The sequence below is a fragment of the Asterias amurensis genome, chromosome 16, assembly GCF_032118995.1.
Source record: "Asterias amurensis chromosome 16, ASM3211899v1".
Taxonomy (NCBI): domain Eukaryota; kingdom Metazoa; phylum Echinodermata; class Asteroidea; order Forcipulatida; family Asteriidae; genus Asterias; species Asterias amurensis.
The window spans coordinates 8,918,707-8,940,241 of NC_092663.1; the positions used below are offsets into that span (position 1 = coordinate 8,918,707).

A 21,535-nucleotide genomic window follows, 5' to 3' on the forward strand; every position below is an offset into this window, starting at 1 on the left:
TTTCACAATTACCAAACGTATCCAGTGCCTTACAGATCATCAGGCCTAAAAAATGTTCTCAAATCAATCTATATTTTGTACCCGTTGAAGAAAACCGTTGAGTTCTTCAACAACAAAAATTGCCCCGTAAAGCGGCCCCACAATAAGTTAATAACACACAAGCTTGGGGATCAACAAGTTGTTATTATTATCGTTTAATTTCACTATACACAACAATGACGCATGGTGATGTGTGTACTTGGTTCACATTCAGGGAATGCCATCAGCAACTGCCCGGTTAGCTCAGTCGGTAGAGCATGGGACTCTTAATCCCAGGGTCGTGGGTTCGAGCCCCACATTGGGCGAATGTTCTTTTGTTTAATATGGCTTCTTATTATAGAACTTATTTTATTTCATTGTTTTGCTTCACGCGTTATCTCTTTCTAAAAAAAGCTGATGCTGGAAGGAACAAGTACTGGGTTTTTTATGGGGTTAAATTCCGAAAAGATAAACAATTCTAAACCTTTCAGACACTAATAGTCGACCCCCCCCCCTCCATCGATCAATACAAAATAATTGCATTTTGCAAAAAATAGGAGCAACTAATCATTTGGCCTGTTGTGAAGGAGTCAGTTTCTTTGAACTGTCGTTTTGTGTAAATCGACTCGTTATTCTTTGATACATATACAGTACACATAAGTTATGAACAATAAAATAAGTTTTTGAGTAATTATTTGTAACGATTTATATGTTTAAAAAGTATATAAAGTTGTTTGGGGATGACTCCACCTACCCCCTTTTGTGACGTCAACGAGGCAGACTTTGCCTCGATCGAACATCGAACCGCGATTGTAACCGTTTTTGTTATAAAATGCATATGATTAGAAAGATGTTGTAAAAGTAGAAAACATTGCTCAACACAAACATGCCTCGAAATTGCACAGTTTTCCTTTTACTACGTCGACTAACACGGTCGGCCATTATGGGAGTCCATTTTTTGGACCAACTCGTCCGATCCAAGGCACTGTGTTCCTTTAATACATAGGCCTAGTACACATAATTTGGAGAAAAAAAATAATTAAGTTTCTATTTTCGAATTTGCAAAAATATGTGCGCCCAATGTGGGGCTCGAACCCACGACCCTGGGATTAAGAGTCCCATGCTCCACCGACTGAGCTAACCGGGCTGCTTATCAACGTGGTGACTCTTAAAAAAAACATCTTTATTTATCTGAGGATTGCAGAGACGTAGCTGTCTGTACTTGGTTCACATCCTGGGTTTGCCATCAGCAACTGCCCGGTTAGCTCAGTCGGTAGAGCATGGGACTCTTAATCCCAGGGTCGTGGTTCGAGCCCCACATCGGGCGCATGCTTTGTGTTCACTCCATTAAAAACAACTTAGAGTCACCTGGAAATGTAATTTTTTTCCTCAAACATTAGAGTATGTGTTTCTGAACACTAAAATAATTGTTTGAATAATTGTTTTTAACGGTTTATATGTTCAAAAAAATAAATAAAGTTGTGTGGGGGTGACTCCGCCTACCCCTTTTTGGCGTCAATCGAGGCAGACTTTGCCTCGATCGAACATCGAACACACGTACGTGCAAGTACATTCAAGTCCTAGTCTTGAGTTGTACGTTTCGAAAAAGGTCTTTCTTGCATTTTTCCGGCAATGTCGACTAGGTGTATTGCTGCTGGATGCAGCAAAACAACTAACGATGGGGTCAGTTTGCAAAGTGGTCCGGTCCGACGTCTTTTCCAGCGCTGTGTAGCAAACACTTCGAGCCGTCGTGCTTCGAGAATCCGGAATACACAACACATTTTGACCTGAAGAGAAAAGTTCTTTTCTAAAACATGACGCCATCCCAACAATTTTTCCAGCTAGTGGGGAATTCGAAGAAGGTAACTACAAGACGTAACGAACCTAAATGAGCATTTGCCTAACGTAAACAAAATCAGGTATTGTTTCAACTTTGAGGCCATGTTTTTAGCTTGTGCCAAGCGTCAATATCTTGTGTTAGCACTGCATGCGATTCATCGCGCCTCGATTGACGTCACGAACAGCGCCCTCTCGGGTCGGGCTTATTTTCAAATTTGTTTTCACATGGAAACTAATTTCTTTAAACTTTAGTTAATTGTTTATTCATATTCCACTCATCGAAACATATATCTTAGTGACAAAAGTTTTATTTTGACAAAATACCAATTCCAGGTGACTTTAATAAGAAAATTCAGTTTCCTGTCGTCTTGTGTTTTGTGAGTCATCATACACATATTTGGAGAAACAAATTTCCATTCTCGAACTTGCAAAAAATGTGCGCCATAACCCTGGTATTAAGTGTCATGTCCCGTGCTCTACCGACTGGGCTAACCGGGCTACATACAATTATGTATTTTATCTTTAAAAAAAATGAGTGAGCAAGAATCTGTTTTGTCTCAGATGAGGCTTTGAGGAAATAAGAAAATTCAGTTTCCTGTCGTCTTGTGTTTTGTGGTTCATCATACACATACTTTGGAGAAAAGAATTCCCATTCTCGAATTTGCAAGAAATGTGCGCCGAATGTGGGGGCTTGAACCCATGTCCCTGGAATTAAGAGTCCCATGCTCTACCGACTGAGCTGACCTGGCTCCAAAATTTTATTGACCCTCTCTTCAAAAAAAAAAGTTAGTACCCAATCTGTTTTGTCTCAGTATGAGGCCTTGAGGAAACAAGATGTGTGTACCTGGTTCACATCCAGATATTTTTAATAAGTAAAGTTAATTCCGAATTGGCAAAAAAATTACATGTTCGCCCAATGTAGGGCTAGAACCCATGACCAGAGGATTAAGAGTCCCGGCCCGATGCTCTACCGAGCGAAGAATGAAAAATTTGAAGAAAACTCTGTTCCCTCAAACTTTCACTTGTAAATCGATCCTTGTTTCATTTAAGAATACTTACACATTATTAAACTAAGAAAAATTGAATCCCATGTCTTCGAAAAAAATATGAGCGCCCAATGTGGGGCTCGAACCCACGACCCTGGGATTAAGAGTCCCATGCTCTACCGACTGAGCTAACCGGGCTGCTTATCGACTTGCCGACTCTTAAAAATAAAAAAACATCTTTATTTATTAGTATGAGGATTGCAGAGACGTAGCTGTTTATACTTGGTTCACATCCAGGGATTATCATCAGCAACTACCCGGTTAGCTCAGTCGGTAGGGCATGGGACTCTTAATCCCAGGGTCGTGGGTTCGAGCCCCACATCGGGCGCATGCTTTTTGTTCACTCCATTAAAAAACAACTTAAAGTCCGCCTGGAAATATAATTTTTTTTTCTTCAAACATTAGAGTATATGTTTCTGAACACTAAAATAATTGTTTTTAACGATTTTTATGCTCAAAAAAAAAAGTTGTGTGGGGTGACTCCGCCTACCCCTTTTGTGACGTCAATCGAGGCAGATTTGCCTCGATCGAACATCAAACACACGTCCGTACGTGCAAGTACATTCAAGTCCTAGTCGTGAGTTTGTACGTTTCGAAAAAGGTTTTTCTTGCATTTTTCCAGCAATGTCGACCAGGTGTATTGCTGTTGGATGCAGCAAAACAACTAAAGATGGGGTCAGTTTGCGGTCCGTTAGTGCTCCGGTCCGTCTTTTCCAGCGCTGTGCAGCAAACACTTCGAGCCGTCGTGCTTCGAGAATCCGGAATACACTACACATTTTGACATGAAGAGAAAAGTTCTTTTCTAAAACGTGACGCCATCCCAACAATTTTTCCAGCTAGTGGGGATTTCGAAGAAGGTAACTGCAAGACGTAACGAACCTAAAGGAGCATTTGCCTAACGTGAACAAAATCAGGTATTGTTTCAACTTTGAGGGCATGTTTTTAGCTTTTTATACGCCAAGCGTCACTATCTTGTGTTTGGCACTGCATGCGATTCATCGCGCCTCGATTGACGTCACGAACAACGCCCTCTCGGGTCAGGCTTATTTTCAAATTTGTTTATAACATGGAAACTAATTTTTTTAAACCTTAGTTAATTGTTTATTCATATTCCACTCATCGAAACACATATTTTAGTGGCAAAAGCTTTATTTTGACAAAGGTGACTTTAATAAGAAAATTCAGTTTCCTGTCGTCTTGTGTTTTGTGGTTCACCACACACATATACTTTGGAGAAAAGAATTCCCATTCTCGAATGTGGGGCTTGAACCCATGACCCTGGAATTAAGAGTCCCATGCTCTACCGACTGAGTTGACCTGGCTCCAAATTTTTATTGACCCTCTCCTCAAAAAAAAAATTAGTGCCCCAATCTGTTTTGTCTCAGTATGAGGCCTTGAGGAAACAAGATGTGTATACCTGGTTCACATCCAGGTTATTTTTAATAAATAAAGTTAATTCCGAATTGGCAAAAAAAGTACATGTTCGCCCAATGTAGGGCTAGAACCCATGACCAGAGGATTAAGAGTCCCGGCCCTATGCTCTACCGAGCGAAGAATGAAACATTAGAAGAAAACCGTTTCCTCAAACTTTCACTTGTAAATCGATCCGTTTTTCTTTTAAGAATACTTACACATTATTAAACTAAGAAAAATTGAATCCAATGTCTCCGAAAAAAATATGTGCGCCCAATGTGGGGCTCGAACCCACGACCCTGGGATTAAGAGTCCCATGCTCTACCGACTGAGCTAACCGGGCTTACACTTATTGGTGTATTCAAGAGAATTTATAGTTATTTTGAACCACCAAAATTGAAATAATTTTTCTCTGTTTTGTGTATGTTTCATACATTATTGGTTTAGTAAGAGGTGACTGGGGTTCAGGTAAAATGTCTTTGCATCATTTCATGGGGAAATGGCATGTTATCTATTCTGAACGAGTGCCCTGTAGAGCGTGAATGCCTGTACTGTTAGTGTACTGTTGTTGTACATGAACAAAACCGCGCGAAACAAATGTTCCCGCGGTTTGTTTTCCCGCGAGTTCCTTTGTTATCATTCACACGGGTCGCGGGGTCATCGCTCCTATGCTCACAACACACTAGTCTTGGCCCAAGACTATGGTGCTTGATTCTGGATAGTGTACTACGCGCGTTTGAATCGCCAAAGCGCGCCCGCCACGGTATGATTTAGTTACGTGGACGGCTTGAAATCTAGACTACACTCCGCAAGCTAACCTCTATGAAGCTAACGTAGTTTGCAGAGTGTAGTCTAGATTTCAAGCCGTTTAAGTAACTAGATCATACCGTGGCGGGCGCACTTTGGCAATTCAACCGCGCGTAGTACACTATCCAGAATCAAGCACCATGGTCTTGGGCCAAGACTAAGGCCGTGTCCGAATTGGCGACTTTGGCTACAGCTGCGGCTAGATCAGCGCGTCTGTCAGTGTTGAAGAATAGCAGACGCGCGCACCCTAGCCGTAGCTGTAGCCGAAGTCGCCAATTCGGACACGGCCTAACAACACACACGTACTCTCTAGCCGGACCCTTTCGAAAGTAGGTAAAGGGCCTCATTCTTTCCTGGGAAAAAAATATGACCCAAACACTTGCACTCTGTGCATGCTGCCCTCACGTGATCGAATGGCATGTGACTCAATGTTTTCGTTTACGCAACATACTTCGTTCAAAAGCGTAGCTATAAACTCCATTCAGCTCATGAGCTAGATCGCGTTAACATTATTGTCTTGTCATCGTGGTCATGGTCGATCGTCTGCTTCCTAGGTCCGTGGTTTAAAACAATATCTGACACCAAACCTGCGAAAGGGAGAGTACGACTTGTCTTGTGCCTGTGAATCGTGGTTGTACGCGGCGGTGGTGGAACGAATGTAAGTTTTCCCGCCTGTCACACACACAGGCAGGACAGACATGACAGACCTGGATTTTGGTGGTTCACATGGGTTGTGTGTCACTGTCCTCGATGGTTCTATCTTCTTCCTGCTGTTATTATGTATCGTTCCGGGTGGCTACTCTTACTAGAACTACAGTTAAAACGTAACGTCAACTCCATACAAAATGTTCTGCCCTTCATTAGTCCTACCCTTCATGTTCTTTTTTTAAATCAGATCTCGCAAAAACTTGGGACATATTTAAAAATAGTTCTAGCTGAGCTAGACTTTAAACAGTATAAAAGAGTGTTCCTTATCATGCAACGCGTATTTCATTTCATCAGGCAGTCAGGTCTGGTTTGCTCAATGGTTTATTCCCTGTATTCCACGTCCCTGGACCTCTGTGGACCCTGTTCGACTCCCGGACTGGCTTCTTGCATGCCAAGTGGATTGGTGGTTCAGTCAGGGGTTCTAAAACTGAAATTTCTTGGTGTGGTTTTGGTGTTTTCCACTATAGATTCAGCTAAGTTATTTTGTTTTAAAAATATTGATTTCTTATTAATATTCCAGATAACCTTACTCAGCAGTTAGTAAAAGAAACAGACATACCATTTTGACGATGCCATACACGATGTCACTGGTTGTTCTCCTACTCCTGGTCGAGTTAGTGGGCCTGACCGTCGTTGGACTTGGCATAACTTGGTTTGCTAAGTACGGTGGGGGATTCGCTCTGGACAAGACAGGGAAAGAATTCAACCTTCATCCAGTGTTCATGGCTCTTGGTTTCCTGTTCTTCAATGGAAATTGTGAGTAAATAAAGATAGCTTTTCAGGGCCAAAATTCGTAGAGCTTGCTTTTAAAAGCACAAAAAGTAGCTAAGCAAAATAGATGTTGCTAAACAGAATAATATTAATTTTCTTTTTTACCCATACACAGATGTGCGTTAGTACTGTATACTCAGTACTTTCCCGAGTCCTGTGAAAAAATCTCACAGGTAAATCACTCGGCTGGGATTCGAACCCTCAACCCTTGCAATTCTAGAGCAGTGTCTTACCAACTAGACTACCGAGGTTGCCCGGTAGCTAGAGGCAGTTCGAATCCTATGTTTTGGCAGCGGGTACCGCAACGATATAATAGATGTTAAATTTGCATCGGGGATAAAGAATATTAAGTTTGGTTTTATAACCAAAATAAGGTTACCAGCCAATGGTTGGTATCCTGCCCATTTTGCTCTAAATAATACGTTGTTAAGCGATACTTTCTGCTTTAAGCAGCTCTCTGAAATTGGACCCAGGTTTTATAGGGGCTTCGACAGCGCAGCCTATGCACTGTTCTCATTTTCAATAGACCGATCCATTAGGCTCCGCCCACAATGCATGTGTGTGCAAGAACATGTGAGCCTCTCCAATGCCTTTCTGCACAACTCTATCGCGCGCGCCAAGCGTACGCGCACACATGTCGGACTTGATTTGTCATACCTTCCTTGCATTGTGATTTGTCAATACGCAATGGGGAGGAGCTTAATGGATCGGCTATTGTTTAGTGACATGGCAGCAGGGCCCGGCTTTCACAAAGCAAAATTAAAGTTTGATCATTCAATTATTTAATTTCAGAGTGATCCTAGAAAAAGTGCTTTACCGATTGAGCTTTCTTGCCCCTTATATTGGCAGTTTCCCTATTTTGTCAACATCTTTGTCAATAGACCAGTTCTATCAAGAAAATAACAAACCTGCACTATTGGGGATCTTAATTTGAATTAATGAATAAATAGTCAGTGGAGTTTTGTTTCAACCTTATTCTGCAGAGTCTTTCTCAAAGGCTCTGTTAGTGTCGAAACAGCATACCATCACCTATTTCATTGCATTTATACCATAGGACCTTTAGGTTGGGAAGCAGTTTGCAAACAGCTAATTCTACTTTCTCTTGTTTTTATTTTGGTTACCTTAATAGCTCTGATGACGTACCGTATTCTTGGAAACAACGTCCATCGCCTGTTCGCAAAGATCGTTCATTTTCTGTTGCAACTGGTGGCTCTGATCTGTGCATCCTTCGGCCTTGCCTGTGTGTTCCAGTTTCATAACGCTAATAGCATCCCAAACATGTACTCTCTACATAGCTGGCTCGGGATTGCCACGTATTCCTTTTTCTGTCTGCAGGTAAAATAGAAGAGAGACCTGTGTCAATGTTTTCACAAATGTTTGTAACCAAGTCATGTCAAGTCTATAACAATGGACCCTTCCCATGAAATATGCTAATTACATTCACGCATGCGTACAGACCCTGTTGGTTGGCAAACACCATAGAGTTGTGCACTATGCAGACGCGATTGCGCTGCGTCTGCGTCACGCACCCATTAGCCGAGTACAAAACAGCGCGATGTTCCCTCATTTTGCCAACCAAAATGTTAGTGCGCACGCGCTATGTGCAATTTACATATATCATGGGAAGGGTCAATTGAGGCTTTGCATGGTGAGGTATCAATGAATAATTTGGTCTGCAGTAACACTATGTGTATACCTACTTGCTGGGCAGATTATGTTCTTTTGCGAACTTGTCTTGCATTATATTCTACTATTCATGGATTAGATTGTTTGTTGAATTTGTGAAATTTCTCTTCTACCGTACTGCAGAGTAGATTTTCAAAATTCAGGAGACTTCTTAGTTCTGAAAAAAACGGTCCTGCTTTTTAACTGCTACCTGTGCGGAAGGTAGAAAATCAGCCGGGACGACTACTTTTGCTCTATGGTAGATAGAGGGTACTCATTTGATTTTGTGAATTCAAGTCATCTTTGTTCCAGCCAAAACGAGTCACAAGCCAAACTTTCACAAATCAAGTCGAGTTAATAGTATTTGATAGGTGGACATACCTTTAAAGGCTCGTTGCCTTGGATCAGACGAGTTGGTCTTTGAAAATCGTTTGTAACCATTTGATATAAAATGCATATGATTAGAAAGATGTTTTAAAAATAGAATATAATGATCCACACAAGTATCACTCAAAATTGTGTGGTTTTCCTTTTACCTCGTCGACTAACACGGTCGGCCATTTATGGGAGTCAAATTTTTGAATCCCATAGATGGCTGACTGTGTTCATTCGCTAAGTAAAAGGAAAACCACGCAATTTTGAGGTAAATTTGTGTGGATTATTGTATCCTACTTTTAAAACATCTTTCTAACCAAATGTATTTCATAATAAACGGTTACAAAAGCTTTTCAAAGACCAACTCGACCGATCCAAGGCAACGTGTCCTTTAACTAACATTGTGGTGCCCCGACCCCCTTTTGATGTTAGTTTGCACTATACTCTCCCATGTAATTAACTTTAGTGTCCTGTCATTTTCTCTTTCAGCTCCTCTTGGGTCTTACATTGTTCTTGATCATGGCCGTCTTCAGTCCGAATTCGATGACCAACCTCCGGAAGTTTTATCTTCACTTTCACGTCTATGGAGGTGTGTTGATCTTTGTGATGGCCGGAGCAGCGTCCCTGCTTGGCACGGCAGAGAAAATCTCCTTCTCTATGTGAGTATCTTCCCTCGAATAGATGTAGACAAATATTAACTGAGCTCCTTTAAGACGTGTTAACTCTTTCACTGCCTGTTTTTGGGGGGCATTTTGAACCTAAAATAATAATAATAATAGCATACGTATAAAGCTCCTTTTCCAGCGGTTGCTAAGCGCTACAACAAAACAAATGAAAATGAGAACTGCCAATCCAGTGCCTGATACAATAGGTGCATTCCAGTAGACCCCTTTAGGTTCGAATAGCTTTGGCGTCATTCCAGGGGCTCACCCCGGTCAGCCCCCAGTGCCCTGCTTGTGGAATGGGTCACTTGGGGGCTGGCCCCAGGTGCATGACGTCACTACGAGAGGGTGATTGATCGTGCGATTAGCTCTTGTCAGGGGCTCTGCCGAAGGAGCATTGCGGGGGTCAGCACAGGGAAGCTAATCAAACGCACTCAATGTTTGGTGTATTTACTTCATTAAATCAGCACTCCTGGAAAAGTCTGTGTTGGTTTTTGAAAAATAATATCAGAGCTGCTACCGGAAAAAATTCCTAGTACATTTTTCTTTGTTTAACTACCAAAAAAAAACTAATTTCAATCTGAAGGCTCACTCAAAGCCTGAATACCAGAGCTCAGCACTGAGGCTTCGGACCTTCTTTTCACTTGAAACTGTGAAACTTTCAAACTCACTCGGCATTAAGCTTGGGCGATATCTATTTATTTTATTCACGATATATCGCGATATTCGATATAATCGCGATTAATTAAATTTGACATCATCAGTCTTCAAACTCCAAGTGAAAGTTGTAGAAGAGACAGTCATAGCATAAGAGAGGTGTTCTAATGACCTATTCTATTGGTTTTACTCCAAACCTATGGGGTGCAAGATGTCTCATCTAGCAAATACATCGCGATACTTAATCGATATCGCGATATATCGAGATGTATTGATATTTCGATTAAAACCAAATCCATCCGATATCGAAATCGTTTCCAAATTAATATCGCAATATTCGATAATATCGTGATATCGCCCAAGCTTACTCGGCATATTTAAGAACAGTTTCAGAACTCGTCTCTATAATGATCCTTCTTGTTAACTCTACTTTCTAATTATGTGGTGCTACTTTCATTGCTTGTTGGTTGTTTTCATACATCAGTACCATGAGCGCCGCTTGCGGCAGATACCTGCGCTTTAAAGTCACCTGGAAATAGATTTTTTTTTTCTTTCAAACATAAGAGTATATGCTTATGAACAATAAAACAATTTTGTTAGTAATTGTTTGTCACGATTTATATGTTTAAAAAATATGTTGTAAGTTGTTTGGGGGGCTGACTCCGCCTACCCCTTTTGTGACGTCAATCGAGGCAGACTTTGCTTGCAATGCATATAGTAAACACACATGCAAAGTACATGTACGTCCAAGTTGTGAGTTGGTACATTTCAAAAAGTGTTTTTCTGCATTCAGCAGCAATATACATGGTCGGCATTGCCGGAAAAAAAAAACAGGCAAAGTCTGCCTCGATTGACGTCACGAACATCGCCCTCTCGGGTCGGGGTCTACTCTTAAATTTGTAGATAACATAAGAACTGATTTTTTAAAACCTTAGTTAACTGTTTATTCACATTCCACTCATCAAAACACATATAATAGTGACAAAAGCTTTATTTTGAAAAATTACCACTTCCAGGTGACTTTAAAAGTTCACATTATAACTGTTATTATATTATAATACATTTTACTGTTTCATTTCATGCAGCCAAAAGTACAGCCAGTTACCACCAGTTGCCATCGTGGCAAACTTTTTTGGCGTATTCACCATCCTCTTCGTTGGCCTGGTGTGCTACGTTCTGTATAGCGACAAATTCAAGACTGCCCCCAACACGGACAGGGAGTATAGAGAGCAGATTAATGTGGAGCAGTAAGCGGGGTAAAGGGTACCAGACTTTCTTTGTGTGAAGTAAAAGTAATGTCTTACGCTTTGGGGATATTGAAAAAAAAAAAGTGACCTGTGTGCCGTTAAAGTCTTTATGATGACGAATACAACAATTTAAAACCCAAACATCAATTACCAAAAATCTTCGTTAGCTGACCAACGATTTGTTATAATTTTCATAGATGCCACGCATAATAAAAAAAAAATATCTATTAGATTTTATAACCCTATGAGGGATTTAGTGGAATATTATTTTTATATGCACACTATATAAACGATATACTTTAACGCACAAAAAACCCACATACCTGTACACGTTACACTTTATGTAATTGTAAAGATAGATGTGGAATGACAAGTATTTAGTGTTTGGCAATGTAACCATTTAGCTGCGATTCCCTCGCCCAGTGTCATTTAGACATTTGACCATTTAGGTTTGCAGTGGGGACCAACCACAAACACCATACAGGTGTTTTGGTTGGTAATCCTTTTACGTGTAAGCAAAATTGCCTAAATTTCCTCTAACATGCACACACACACACCTGGATTTTAGTAGAAATGATAATATTGTCACTTAATAAATGCATTGATGAGATCACTGCACATTTTTCAAATACATTTTAGTGCGAAATTCCAACATGGCGGTCATTATCAAAGATGGCGGTCATGTGCTAAGATGGCCACAATCTTCCACCAAAATCAAATTATCAAATTATGACATGATAAGAACTGGGATTCGGATGATTGCTGTTTTGAGCTGTGGTCAAAATATGAAGGTTGCAATGTATAAAGTAAAACAAATCTTTTTGAATGCTATTTGAGATTTCCTTACACTGTTAAGTATAGGAGTTAGCCTGTGTCACTTCACAAATGTATGCTTAACTGTGTCCAACTCCTTTATTTGTAACTAAATGGTTACATCAAAGGTCGGGGGTTGGAATACTTTTTGGTGTTCAATTTATTCTAAGAAATCACAGGTACTGTGAATAAGGCACCAATCTAGAGTGGGAAATGACAAATAGCACCACTTGAGGGCGCTATCCAAAGATTTATTTGAATAATTAACATAAGTTTATCTTTATATCATACAGTTTATATATATAATAATCCTAGGGTCGATTTCACAAAGAGGCAGAAGAGGTAGGACTAGTCCTAGGAGATACTGAAAACGTATGGCCAGTCTTAAGTTTGGATGAGTAATTCGTTTTAAGTTGAAATAAGACTAGTCTTAACTCTTTGTGAAATCACCCCTGATATACAATTTCTGCACTAACAATAATACAAGTGTTCTAAGTAGCAAATATAAACTTGTCAACTTCATGACATTTTCTCGAGTCTTTTAAAAGCAACTTCTATGGTTGTATTTCTTATGACATTTCTCATGTCATGTTTATGTGGGGTTGAGGTCAAATTTAGAAGCTAAAGATGCAAAATGGAAACATCACATCATGTACATGTACAAATGTGATTTGTGTTTTACCCTCAAAGGCAGTGGACACTTGGTAATTGTCAAAGACTAGCCTTCACAGTTGGTGTATCTCAACATATACATATAAATGACAAACATGTGAAAATTTGAGCTCAATCGGTCATCGAAATTGCGAGATAATAATGAAAGAAAAATAACCCTTGTCACACGAAGTTGTGTGCGTTTAGATGGTTGATTTCGAGACCTTAAGTTCTAAATCTGAGGTCTCGAATTACTTCTTTCTCAAAAACTATGGCACTTCAGAGGGAGTCGTTTCTCACAATGTTTTATACTATCAACCTCTCCCCATTACTCATTACCAAATGAGGTTTTACGCCATTAATTATTTTGAGTAATTACCAATAGTGTCCACTGCCTTTAAACACTGTTGTGTATTGAGCAATGCATACTCCGTACTTTCTGTAGTGCTCACTCATGATGTGAGATTCAAACCAACATTATTTGCATTGCTGTATGGGTAAAAAACAAAAAAATGTTTATCCAATCCGATGCAAAAACCTTCTCGTTTTTTTAATGTAAATTACAGGATCATCCTTCCTACTGCCGATCATCATCCACTGCCGTTCGATAAGTTGCATCATTCTGCAATATGTAATCACAGGGTTATTAAGCATTTTAATGTACATGTCGATACATGTACTTAAAGGCAGTGGACACTATTGGTAATTACTCAAAATAGTTATTAGCATAAAACCTTTCTTGGTAACAAGTAATGGGGAGCTGCTGATAGTATAAAACATTGTGAGAAACGGCTCCGTCTGAAGTAATGTAGTTTTCGAGAAAGAAGTAACTTTCTACGAATTTGATTTCGAGACCTCAGATTTAGAATTTGAGGTCTCGAAATCAAGCATCTGAAAGCACACAACTTCGTCTGACAAGGGTGTTTTTTTCTTTCATTATTATCTCGCAACTTCGATGACCGATTGAGCTCAAATTTTCACAGGTTTGTTATTTTATGCATATGTTGAGATACACCAACTGTGAAGACTGGTGTTTGACAATTACTAATAGTGTCCAGTGTCTTTAATAGTATCCCGTGTACACCGGCATTGTTAAGTACACAGTACACAGACTTTATGTGTATAGTTGTGCCACCATACCCAACCAGTGCATTTGAATATTAGCTTCTACAAGAATGTATCAATGCTCTTTACAATATAGTGCCCTGGGTCGATTTGCCATGGAAGTCAGGAGGCATCAAACCCTTCTTATCTTTTGTGGAAGCGTTCCCAGGACCCATCTAAGTTAGGACAAGTAACTTGTCCTGAGTTACTCATCCTAAAATAACTGGAGATAAAATAAATCAAATCAATCGACTTCCATACAAACACAATATACAAATGCAAACAAAAGGATTTTACAAGACTGAGATAAGACGAGTCCTAACTCTTCAATAGGCCATGACCCCTTGCACGCGTATCACACGCAACGACCAATGCCACGCTCACCATGTTGGTGGGCAGTTAGGTTTACATGTATTAACGCCGCATCGCCTAAAATGCTCACTTTACTGCATAACGCGCAGCATAGAGTTATATATAAAAACGCACAGTGAAATTGCCCACCAGTATGGCGCATCCAAGATTTTTCTGCTGATTACGTCAAGTGAAATGGGTCAATTGTCATTTTTAACTCCCTGGGGAGTATATACCCTATTAGTCGATTTCACAAAACTTACGCCGTGACACAAGTTACGCAGTAATTTCGGTAAATCGCTGCAGGCATGCCGTCGCGCACCAGGGGCTTTTTTAAACACAATGTCAACATCAACAATGTGTATTTATACCCCTGGGTGAAGGGAAGCATTTATGGTGAAGTGTTGATTCATGTTGAAATGTTTCGATTCGTTCATACCCAAAATCCCGTTCACTTTTGTTTGTTCACTTGGAAATGCTGTGGATAGTAAGAAGGTTAAAGATTACAAGAAATAATTAAACAAAACATTACAAATTTGCAGCTGTTAATTTAAATTTTTAGTTTTAATTATTTCATCTTTTAGCTCGTAGATTACAGATTGACTTTAACACAACAGACTCCACAGTCACGCACAATACAATTTCAATAGAGTTATACATGTTGTAAAGTTTAATTAAATACTCTTTTTATTTTCAACATCTGTTGCTATGTTTAGTAAGATATGAAGTTCTGCATGGTGCAGCAAACTTAGTAGTCGGACGAATTAAGTCTGTTTTGGAAACACGATATAAGTTGTCAATAATCGCTGTAGTGATATCACAATTAGCAATCAAGATTATCGGGCCAAGGTCCAGATTTCACAAAGAGCTTGTGTTAATCTTAATCCCCAAGCAAAGTGTGATGTCACATACATATATATCACCATGGTGATATACTGACAACTCATCTAAGGATGAATCTTGGAACTTGAAAACTCAATTTAACAAAAGACCAATCTTTTGTGAAAGTGAGTTTTCAGGTTCTTCTCAAAAACAAACTGCTCTTCCCAAAAGAGATTTAATTCAAGTATAATCTACTCAGTTCCTGTTGCTGTTTCGCTTTGTTTAATTGTAAGGGAATGTACAATATGTACCATGAGAGCTGGTCAAAATGCTGAATCCAGTTCTTATGGCCCATCTTGAGTTTGCTACTCAAACTATGGATTGGCCCAATCTATGTGCAGTACTTTGTCCCAACTGTAGTTATTAAAGCAGTTGTAAAATAGAGAGACAAATACTACGTTGTACAAATAAAGAAAAAAAGGTCTTGAACCTTTTTCATACACCTTTATAGTGTTAAATCACAATGACTTACAATAACATATACACATTTATTACCAGCAAGGGCCCCGACTGTTTTTTTTTGCCCTTCCAGTCTCAATTTGGCTACACTGGTTTCAAGTTAGAGACAAACAAAATGGCTGCTGCTCTATACAGTCTGTATTTGTGAGAGTCACATACAACCATACATGTAAGATGAACATTTACTCTTTCACGATTTGTGACCCTTTCAAAACTGTTGCTTGTGCTTATAGGCTCTGTCAGTTATGTTTTTAATAGTAGTGGCTTCTCATTAAGCGCTCATATCTTTCACTCAGTGATGCTCAAGGCACTTCATTATTCAGTATTTTCCTGCAAGGTTTTGTGGAGCTTCGTTCATATATGAAGTATGAGACCAATCCTTAGCGTAGTACCATGTAATGGTTTACTGGGTGCTGTGATGCAATATGCAGCCAACCAAACGAAGAACACTTGGTGGGGGGCACCCTTCTCTTTTCGACAAGTGCTCTGGGTTCCTTTACGTGTATTATTACACAACACGGGACCAATGGCTTATACGTCCCATCCGAAGGATACAGCAATAGTGTCTTGCTTAATAAAGAGACACAAGCGTCACGACCAGGACGCTGAACACAAACACCAGACTCTGCTGAACAGAAACACCAGAGCTTGAGTCGGATGCTCTTATCCGCTCGGCCATTATATGCAATAAAACATTTCCAGTCCAAATGGGGCTGCCGGCAGACAGAGCCAAAGGTGGAGCCCAAGCAGTGGTTTAAAATAACAGGCCAGGGTAATGAAACATTAATTAGTTGATATTATATTTCCTTAGCAGCCTTTCAATATTAAGAATAAGAGATTGTAGCACCATAATTTGTTTTTCAGGATGGTGGGTCATGAATATACCATTTGCAAGTTATATTTAAATTTTGTCTGGTACAATGACATGCTTGATCACAAGTTTCACTTACAGCAGCTGTCTTTATAGCCGGAGGAATTTAAATTTTAATGGTAAATTTTGACTGAGCAAGTCATCGAACAAGACTTTATTAAAATCTAACTCAGCAAAAGGCTTATTGACAAAACGGCTTGGATATATCGTTACTCCCTGCAACTAACATCGCTAAAGATTGTTTTTTATATAATACATGTACATACACAGTTGAACATTGACTTCATGTTAAGACATTTCGTAAGGCTTTGTGGCTCCTTGGCTCCAACTGTTAAATATCAACCTTAGTAAACAAAAAGTTAATAGATATTTGTTACTATTATCATAGAGAAAGGTCCTTACTCTATTCTATTATTAATTTAATATTGAGTTAAGCAGTAATTATTACCTGCTAAATCATGAAATACTCTTAACGTAAGCTTTGGATTACATGCTTGTGTTAGCGCTGATTATTTGCTTACTGTAAGCAGAGCAATAAAATTGGGCCTTTATTTTTCTTGTTTTTTAACGTCTCAGCTGTGCCATTGAAAATGGAAAACTTGGACAAAGAATTGCTGTGCCTGCCCATGTCTTTATTTGTTTGTTTCAGAAAACTGAAGGTGAATGCCTTGGAAAGACTTGGAGTCTTTAAATACTGTAAAATGCAAAAAAGGTGATCAAGAGAATTCACATCTCAGATCAGAGGAAGACCAAAATCCACTTAAAATGAAACATGGGCTTAATAGATGTTAGTTTTGCATGAGAGATAAAGAATATAATTGGTTTTTACTCTTACACTGGAGAGATTTGCCTGTGGTGGTTTTTTGGTACAGAGAATGCGGGAAAGTACTGAGTTTACAGTGCTTAAAGACAGTGGACACTATTGGTAATTGTCAAAGACTAGCCTTCACAGTTGGTGTATCTCACCATATGCATAAAAAACAAACGTGTGAAAATTTGAGCTCAATCGGTCGTCGAAGTTGTGAGATAATAATGAAAGAAAAAAACACGCGTCACACAAAGTTGTGTGCTTTCTGATGCTTGATTTCGAGACCTACAATTCTAAACTTGAGGTCTCGAAATCAAATTCGTGGAAACCTACTTCTTTCTCAAAAACTACGTCACTTCAGAGGGAGCTGCTTCTCACAATGTTTTATACTATCAACCTCTCGTAATCAAGAAAGGTTTTATGATGATAATTATTTTGAGTAAATACCAATAGTGTCCACTGTCTTTAACACACATCAGTGTAAGGGTTTAAACAAATTATAATTCATGACTCCTTCCTCATCCAGAAATCCGTCTTCAAATTTTACAGGAGACATGTAATTACACCAGTGTATGATCGATTTTTGTAAGAACATAATATACAGAGAGAATTGAAAGTAAAATTCGTTGATTAAGAATTTATGCTCCCTGTGTTTTGTATAAAAATATATTTTAATACCCCAATAAGCTAAGAGAACAATCAATAACATAAATGATCTGTGTACTTTAAAGAAATGTATGCAATAAAGGAAAGTTGTAGTTTTCTTTTTGCAGGATTACCTAAAGTGTTTACTTATTGGTAACTTAAACAAACCCAATAGTTGCTAACCTTCAACGGGCATTTTTGTTTTCTTCAAATCCCTTATAAATAATTTCATTAAAATAAATTAATATTTGTTTTATTATAAGGCCTTAGGCCCTAAATACCATATTTTGAATAACTTTCTGTTTAAGGATTAAATTAATACATTAACACTTTCCCTTAAATAAAAAACCAAGTACTGGGTCAATTTTCACTAAAACTACATAATTATTTTGTAACATTAGAATGCAGACTTACATTTTAACATCAAAATAGAATACATTATGTTCCACAGACAATTCGTATTATTAATATTCTGTTGTCTTTACACACTGTTTATATACATATAGAAATATTTATTTGCTATTAATTCTAGTACATACATACGTCCACATGTTTAGCAAGGCATTTGTGAAACGAGGAACTTCTAAATCCAGACAGGAATGACAATGTTCAGATCTGTCAACACTTAAAGGGAAGGTACACGTTTGGTAATTACTCAAAACAAATATTAACTTAAAAACTGACTTGGTAACAAGCATTGGAGAGCTGTTGATAGTATAAAATATTGTGAGAAACGGCTCCCTCTGAAGTAGCATAGATTTTGATAAAAGAGGTATTTTCTCACTAAAATAATAAAAGACTTCTAGCTAGAAATCTTTTATTCCTATCTGAAAGCACACAAATGCGTCCAATAAGGGTGTTTCTCTCTCATCATTTTCTCGCAATTTCGATGACCAATTTAGCTCAAATTTTCACAGGCTTGTTATTTTATGCTTATGTTGTGATACACCAAGTGAGAAGACTGGTCTTTGACAATTACCAAACGTGTACCTTCCCTTTATTAACCCAGTGACAACTTCATACAACTACTAAGCAGATGTTTTCTGCTTGCAACGCTGCTCTTGTTACGCCATTAGCAAGTTAGGTTTGAATAATATCTGGTACAATGACTGCTTATAATCACAACTTGCTGCTGCAATCTTAATTTCTCAGATAATAGAACCAGTTTCTATTTCTCATGGTTTGGGGCATGCTTTTGTATAGTTACATGTACACAAAGAGATGTGCATGAAGAGATGTACATATATATGGCAAAATGGTACCAACCGGCGATTTCACAAGACTCTTCCTAGCTTAAGACTAATCTTAGGACTTGGGACGAGTCCTAACCCTGCACTTAGCATGCAGACATTAAGATCAATCCTAAGTTAGGACGGGTTACTCGTCCTAACTCGAGATAAGACGAGTCCTAACTCTTTGTAAAATCCACCCCAGGGTTTGCTCATCTGGAGGTTGCTATGCTTGCCTTTAACCATTTGACATAGCAACTGTCTCTATTGTCTGAAGAATTCAAATTTAAGCGGTAACTTGTGACTAAAGAAGTCAACTGTACTGAACAATATTCAAATCTAACTCTCAAGCGGCTTGTTTCGTAGAGCTGCTTAAGCAGAAAGTAGCTAAACACAACAACATTGTGCCACTTGCCAGAATAAGGTTACTGGCCAAAATGCACAATGTGCAATGTCACAATCTGTAACTGGTGGCCTGTGTTTTTTTTGCTCAGCAGACAAATTCAAGCAATATTCTATGCTTATATTATTTAAGCAGCTCTGTGAAATTGGGTCCACATATTAAGCGATGTTTTGGTTCTAATCTAATTTTGTTTAAGCATAGTAATTAAGCAGAACTTCCGCTAAGCAAGTCTGACAAATTTGTGTTTCAAACTTCAGTATGTTCACAATCTTAGAGTAGAAATAGTGGCAAGTGTAACATTTCGTGGTTTGGTTATATTAACTACCAATTCTAATAATCACAATACCTATTCAACTCCCTTGTGGCTAAAGAAAACTGGATCACACCATGCAATAAATATTTAAAAAAGGACTGTTTTAAAAGTCATACTGCTTCCATGCAAGAAACATAATGACATTTCTTTCGTAGTCCAAAGAAATATAATAGCACATTGTTGGAAAGACTATTTACTTAACATATAACAGGACGTTTTACTCATGACCTATAGACCCTACCTCATACATACCCACCTTGAAGAGTAATACTTTAGTGAAAGTGTTTCCTCCTAGTTCAACTTTCCTAGGTTTGCTGGTACTTCCTTTCAAAACAAACCCTAAAATAATGTTTAACTACAAACTTTCTGGAACCTTGCTCCTAAGATTTAGCAGTTATTACTCAACTTTAGTGAACTGTAATACAATTTATTGGGACGTTTTACTCATGACCTATAGACCCTACCTCATACATACCCACCTTGAAGAGTAATACTTTAGTGAAAGTGTTTCCTCCTAGTTCAACTTTCCTAGGTTTGCTGGTACTTCCTTTCAAAACAAACCCTAAAATAATGTTTAACTACAAACTTTCTGGAACCTTGCTCCTAAGATTTAGCAGTTATTACTCAACTTTAGTGAACTGTAATACAATTTATTGGGACGTTTTACTCATGACCTATAGACCCTACCTCATACATACCCACCTTGAAGAGTAATACTTTAGTGAAAGTGTTTCCTCCTAGTTCAACTTTCCTAGGTTTGCTGGTACTTCCTTTCAAAACAAACCCTAAAATAATGTTTAACTACAAACTTTCTGGAACCTTGCTCCTAAGATTTAGCAGTTATTACTCAACTTTAGTGAACTGTAATACAATTTATTGGGACTAAACTAGATAGTGATTTGAACTACACTACAAACTAGTCACAAGTACACTTCCTAGATTATTCACAGCCATATTCTGGAAATAAGTGTACATGGCAGACAATCGGAAACAGGACAATTGAGAAACCCATAACACTGCTGGAAATTCCTCACCAAGTACATGCATGTCACTTGAGGTACTTTATTTGGTTGAAGCTACCTTAAATCCCACTTCTGCCACCAGTAATCCCACCTCTGCCACCATAAATCCTAATTCTGCCTTATAGTGAAGATAAGCCCAACCGTCTATTTGACCTCCTCTTGATCACCTGTTGTGTCTGTAGGATCCATTGTCTTGAACTGTTTCATCTCTGCTTGGGCTAGGGGTAGCTTTTCTGGGTTAATGACCTCCTCTCTCTTGAACTCATCAAAGGTGACCAGGAAGCCAACAATGAGGCAGTATACTATGATGGCAATGCCAAGGAAGTTACCAACATGGGCTTGTGCAGGGAGGCTGTTGTATGGAGTATCACTTGTATTCCTATATACATTTTAGAGAAAAGTTATTGTTGTTATGTCAATCACATACCACCATCAAAGGGTTACATGCTTTGGCTTATCAATGTAAAGGTAATCGATTAACGTTTTTTTTGCAAGACTTTGTTTTCATGTAGACATGGAAATTATTATTCTATTGTACTCATCTGTTATTGAAAGTGCTATTACTCATGACTGTGGTTTGAAATGAAAAGGTAACATCGACCATCCATTAAACAAATTTTTCATCAGACTAAGGAGTGGTAGGAGATGGCTTCGATGCAAAACAAACAGATACCTCAACTCCTTCATACCCTACACTGTTCATCTCCTCAATGATCAGTCTAAGCATTAATTACTTTCTGCTAAGATGTTCTTAAATTGTTTGTGTTTAATTAGTT

The 21,535-nt window shown here is 38.6% G+C and overlaps 2 protein-coding genes and 7 non-coding genes across 11 annotated transcripts in view; 4 read left to right on the forward strand and 5 right to left on the reverse strand.

Annotated features, from left to right (window-relative positions):
• Positions 1 to 271: 271 nt before the first annotated feature.
• On the forward strand, positions 272 to 344 carry Trnak-cuu (transfer RNA lysine (anticodon CUU)). Its single transcript has one exon. It is a non-coding gene; the product is annotated as a tRNA-Lys (tRNA).
• A 748-nt stretch (positions 345 to 1,092) lies between these two features.
• On the reverse strand, positions 1,093 to 1,165 carry Trnak-cuu (transfer RNA lysine (anticodon CUU)). The gene has a single exon. It is a non-coding gene; the product is annotated as a tRNA-Lys (tRNA).
• Positions 1,166 to 1,273: 108 nt separating this feature from the next.
• Trnak-cuu (transfer RNA lysine (anticodon CUU)) lies at positions 1,274 to 1,345 on the forward strand. Its single transcript has one exon. It is a non-coding gene; the product is annotated as a tRNA-Lys (tRNA).
• Positions 1,346 to 2,532: 1,187 nt separating this feature from the next.
• Positions 2,533 to 2,606, reverse strand: Trnak-cuu (transfer RNA lysine (anticodon CUU)). The gene has a single exon. It is a non-coding gene; the product is annotated as a tRNA-Lys (tRNA).
• A 362-nt stretch (positions 2,607 to 2,968) lies between these two features.
• Trnak-cuu (transfer RNA lysine (anticodon CUU)) lies at positions 2,969 to 3,041 on the reverse strand. Its single transcript has one exon. It is a non-coding gene; the product is annotated as a tRNA-Lys (tRNA).
• A 117-nt stretch (positions 3,042 to 3,158) lies between these two features.
• On the forward strand, positions 3,159 to 3,231 carry Trnak-cuu (transfer RNA lysine (anticodon CUU)). Its single transcript has one exon. It is a non-coding gene; the product is annotated as a tRNA-Lys (tRNA).
• A 1,355-nt stretch (positions 3,232 to 4,586) lies between these two features.
• Positions 4,587 to 4,659, reverse strand: Trnak-cuu (transfer RNA lysine (anticodon CUU)). The gene has a single exon. It is a non-coding gene; the product is annotated as a tRNA-Lys (tRNA).
• Positions 4,660 to 5,370: 711 nt separating this feature from the next.
• LOC139948628 (plasma membrane ascorbate-dependent reductase CYBRD1-like) lies at positions 5,371 to 14,470 on the forward strand. 3 transcript variants are annotated; one of them, XM_071946826.1, is made up of 5 exons: positions 5,371 to 5,452; positions 6,352 to 6,587; positions 7,732 to 7,937; positions 9,132 to 9,301; positions 11,047 to 14,470. In XM_071946826.1, the coding sequence occupies exons 2-5, from the start codon at positions 6,401 to 6,403 to the stop codon at positions 11,210 to 11,212; spliced, it is 729 nt and encodes a 242-aa protein (XP_071802927.1). In that variant the 5' UTR covers positions 5,371 to 5,452; positions 6,352 to 6,400; the 3' UTR covers positions 11,213 to 14,470. The 3 variants fall into 3 exon arrangements, with proteins under 3 accessions (XP_071802927.1, XP_071802925.1, XP_071802926.1); XM_071946824.1 differs by lacking the exon at positions 5,371 to 5,452 and adding an exon at positions 5,468 to 5,781; XM_071946825.1 differs by lacking the exon at positions 5,371 to 5,452 and adding an exon at positions 5,814 to 5,947.
• The window catches only part of LOC139948627 (lysosomal membrane ascorbate-dependent ferrireductase CYB561A3-like), a 43,646-nt gene continuing 33,246 nt past the window's right edge, over positions 11,136 to 21,535 (reverse strand). Inside the window, exon 5 of the mRNA XM_071946823.1 lies at positions 11,136 to 21,138. Coding sequence (XP_071802924.1) covers positions 20,904 to 21,138 — 235 coding nt within the window. The 3' untranslated portion in view covers positions 11,136 to 20,903. The remainder of the gene's footprint in view (positions 21,139 to 21,535) is intronic.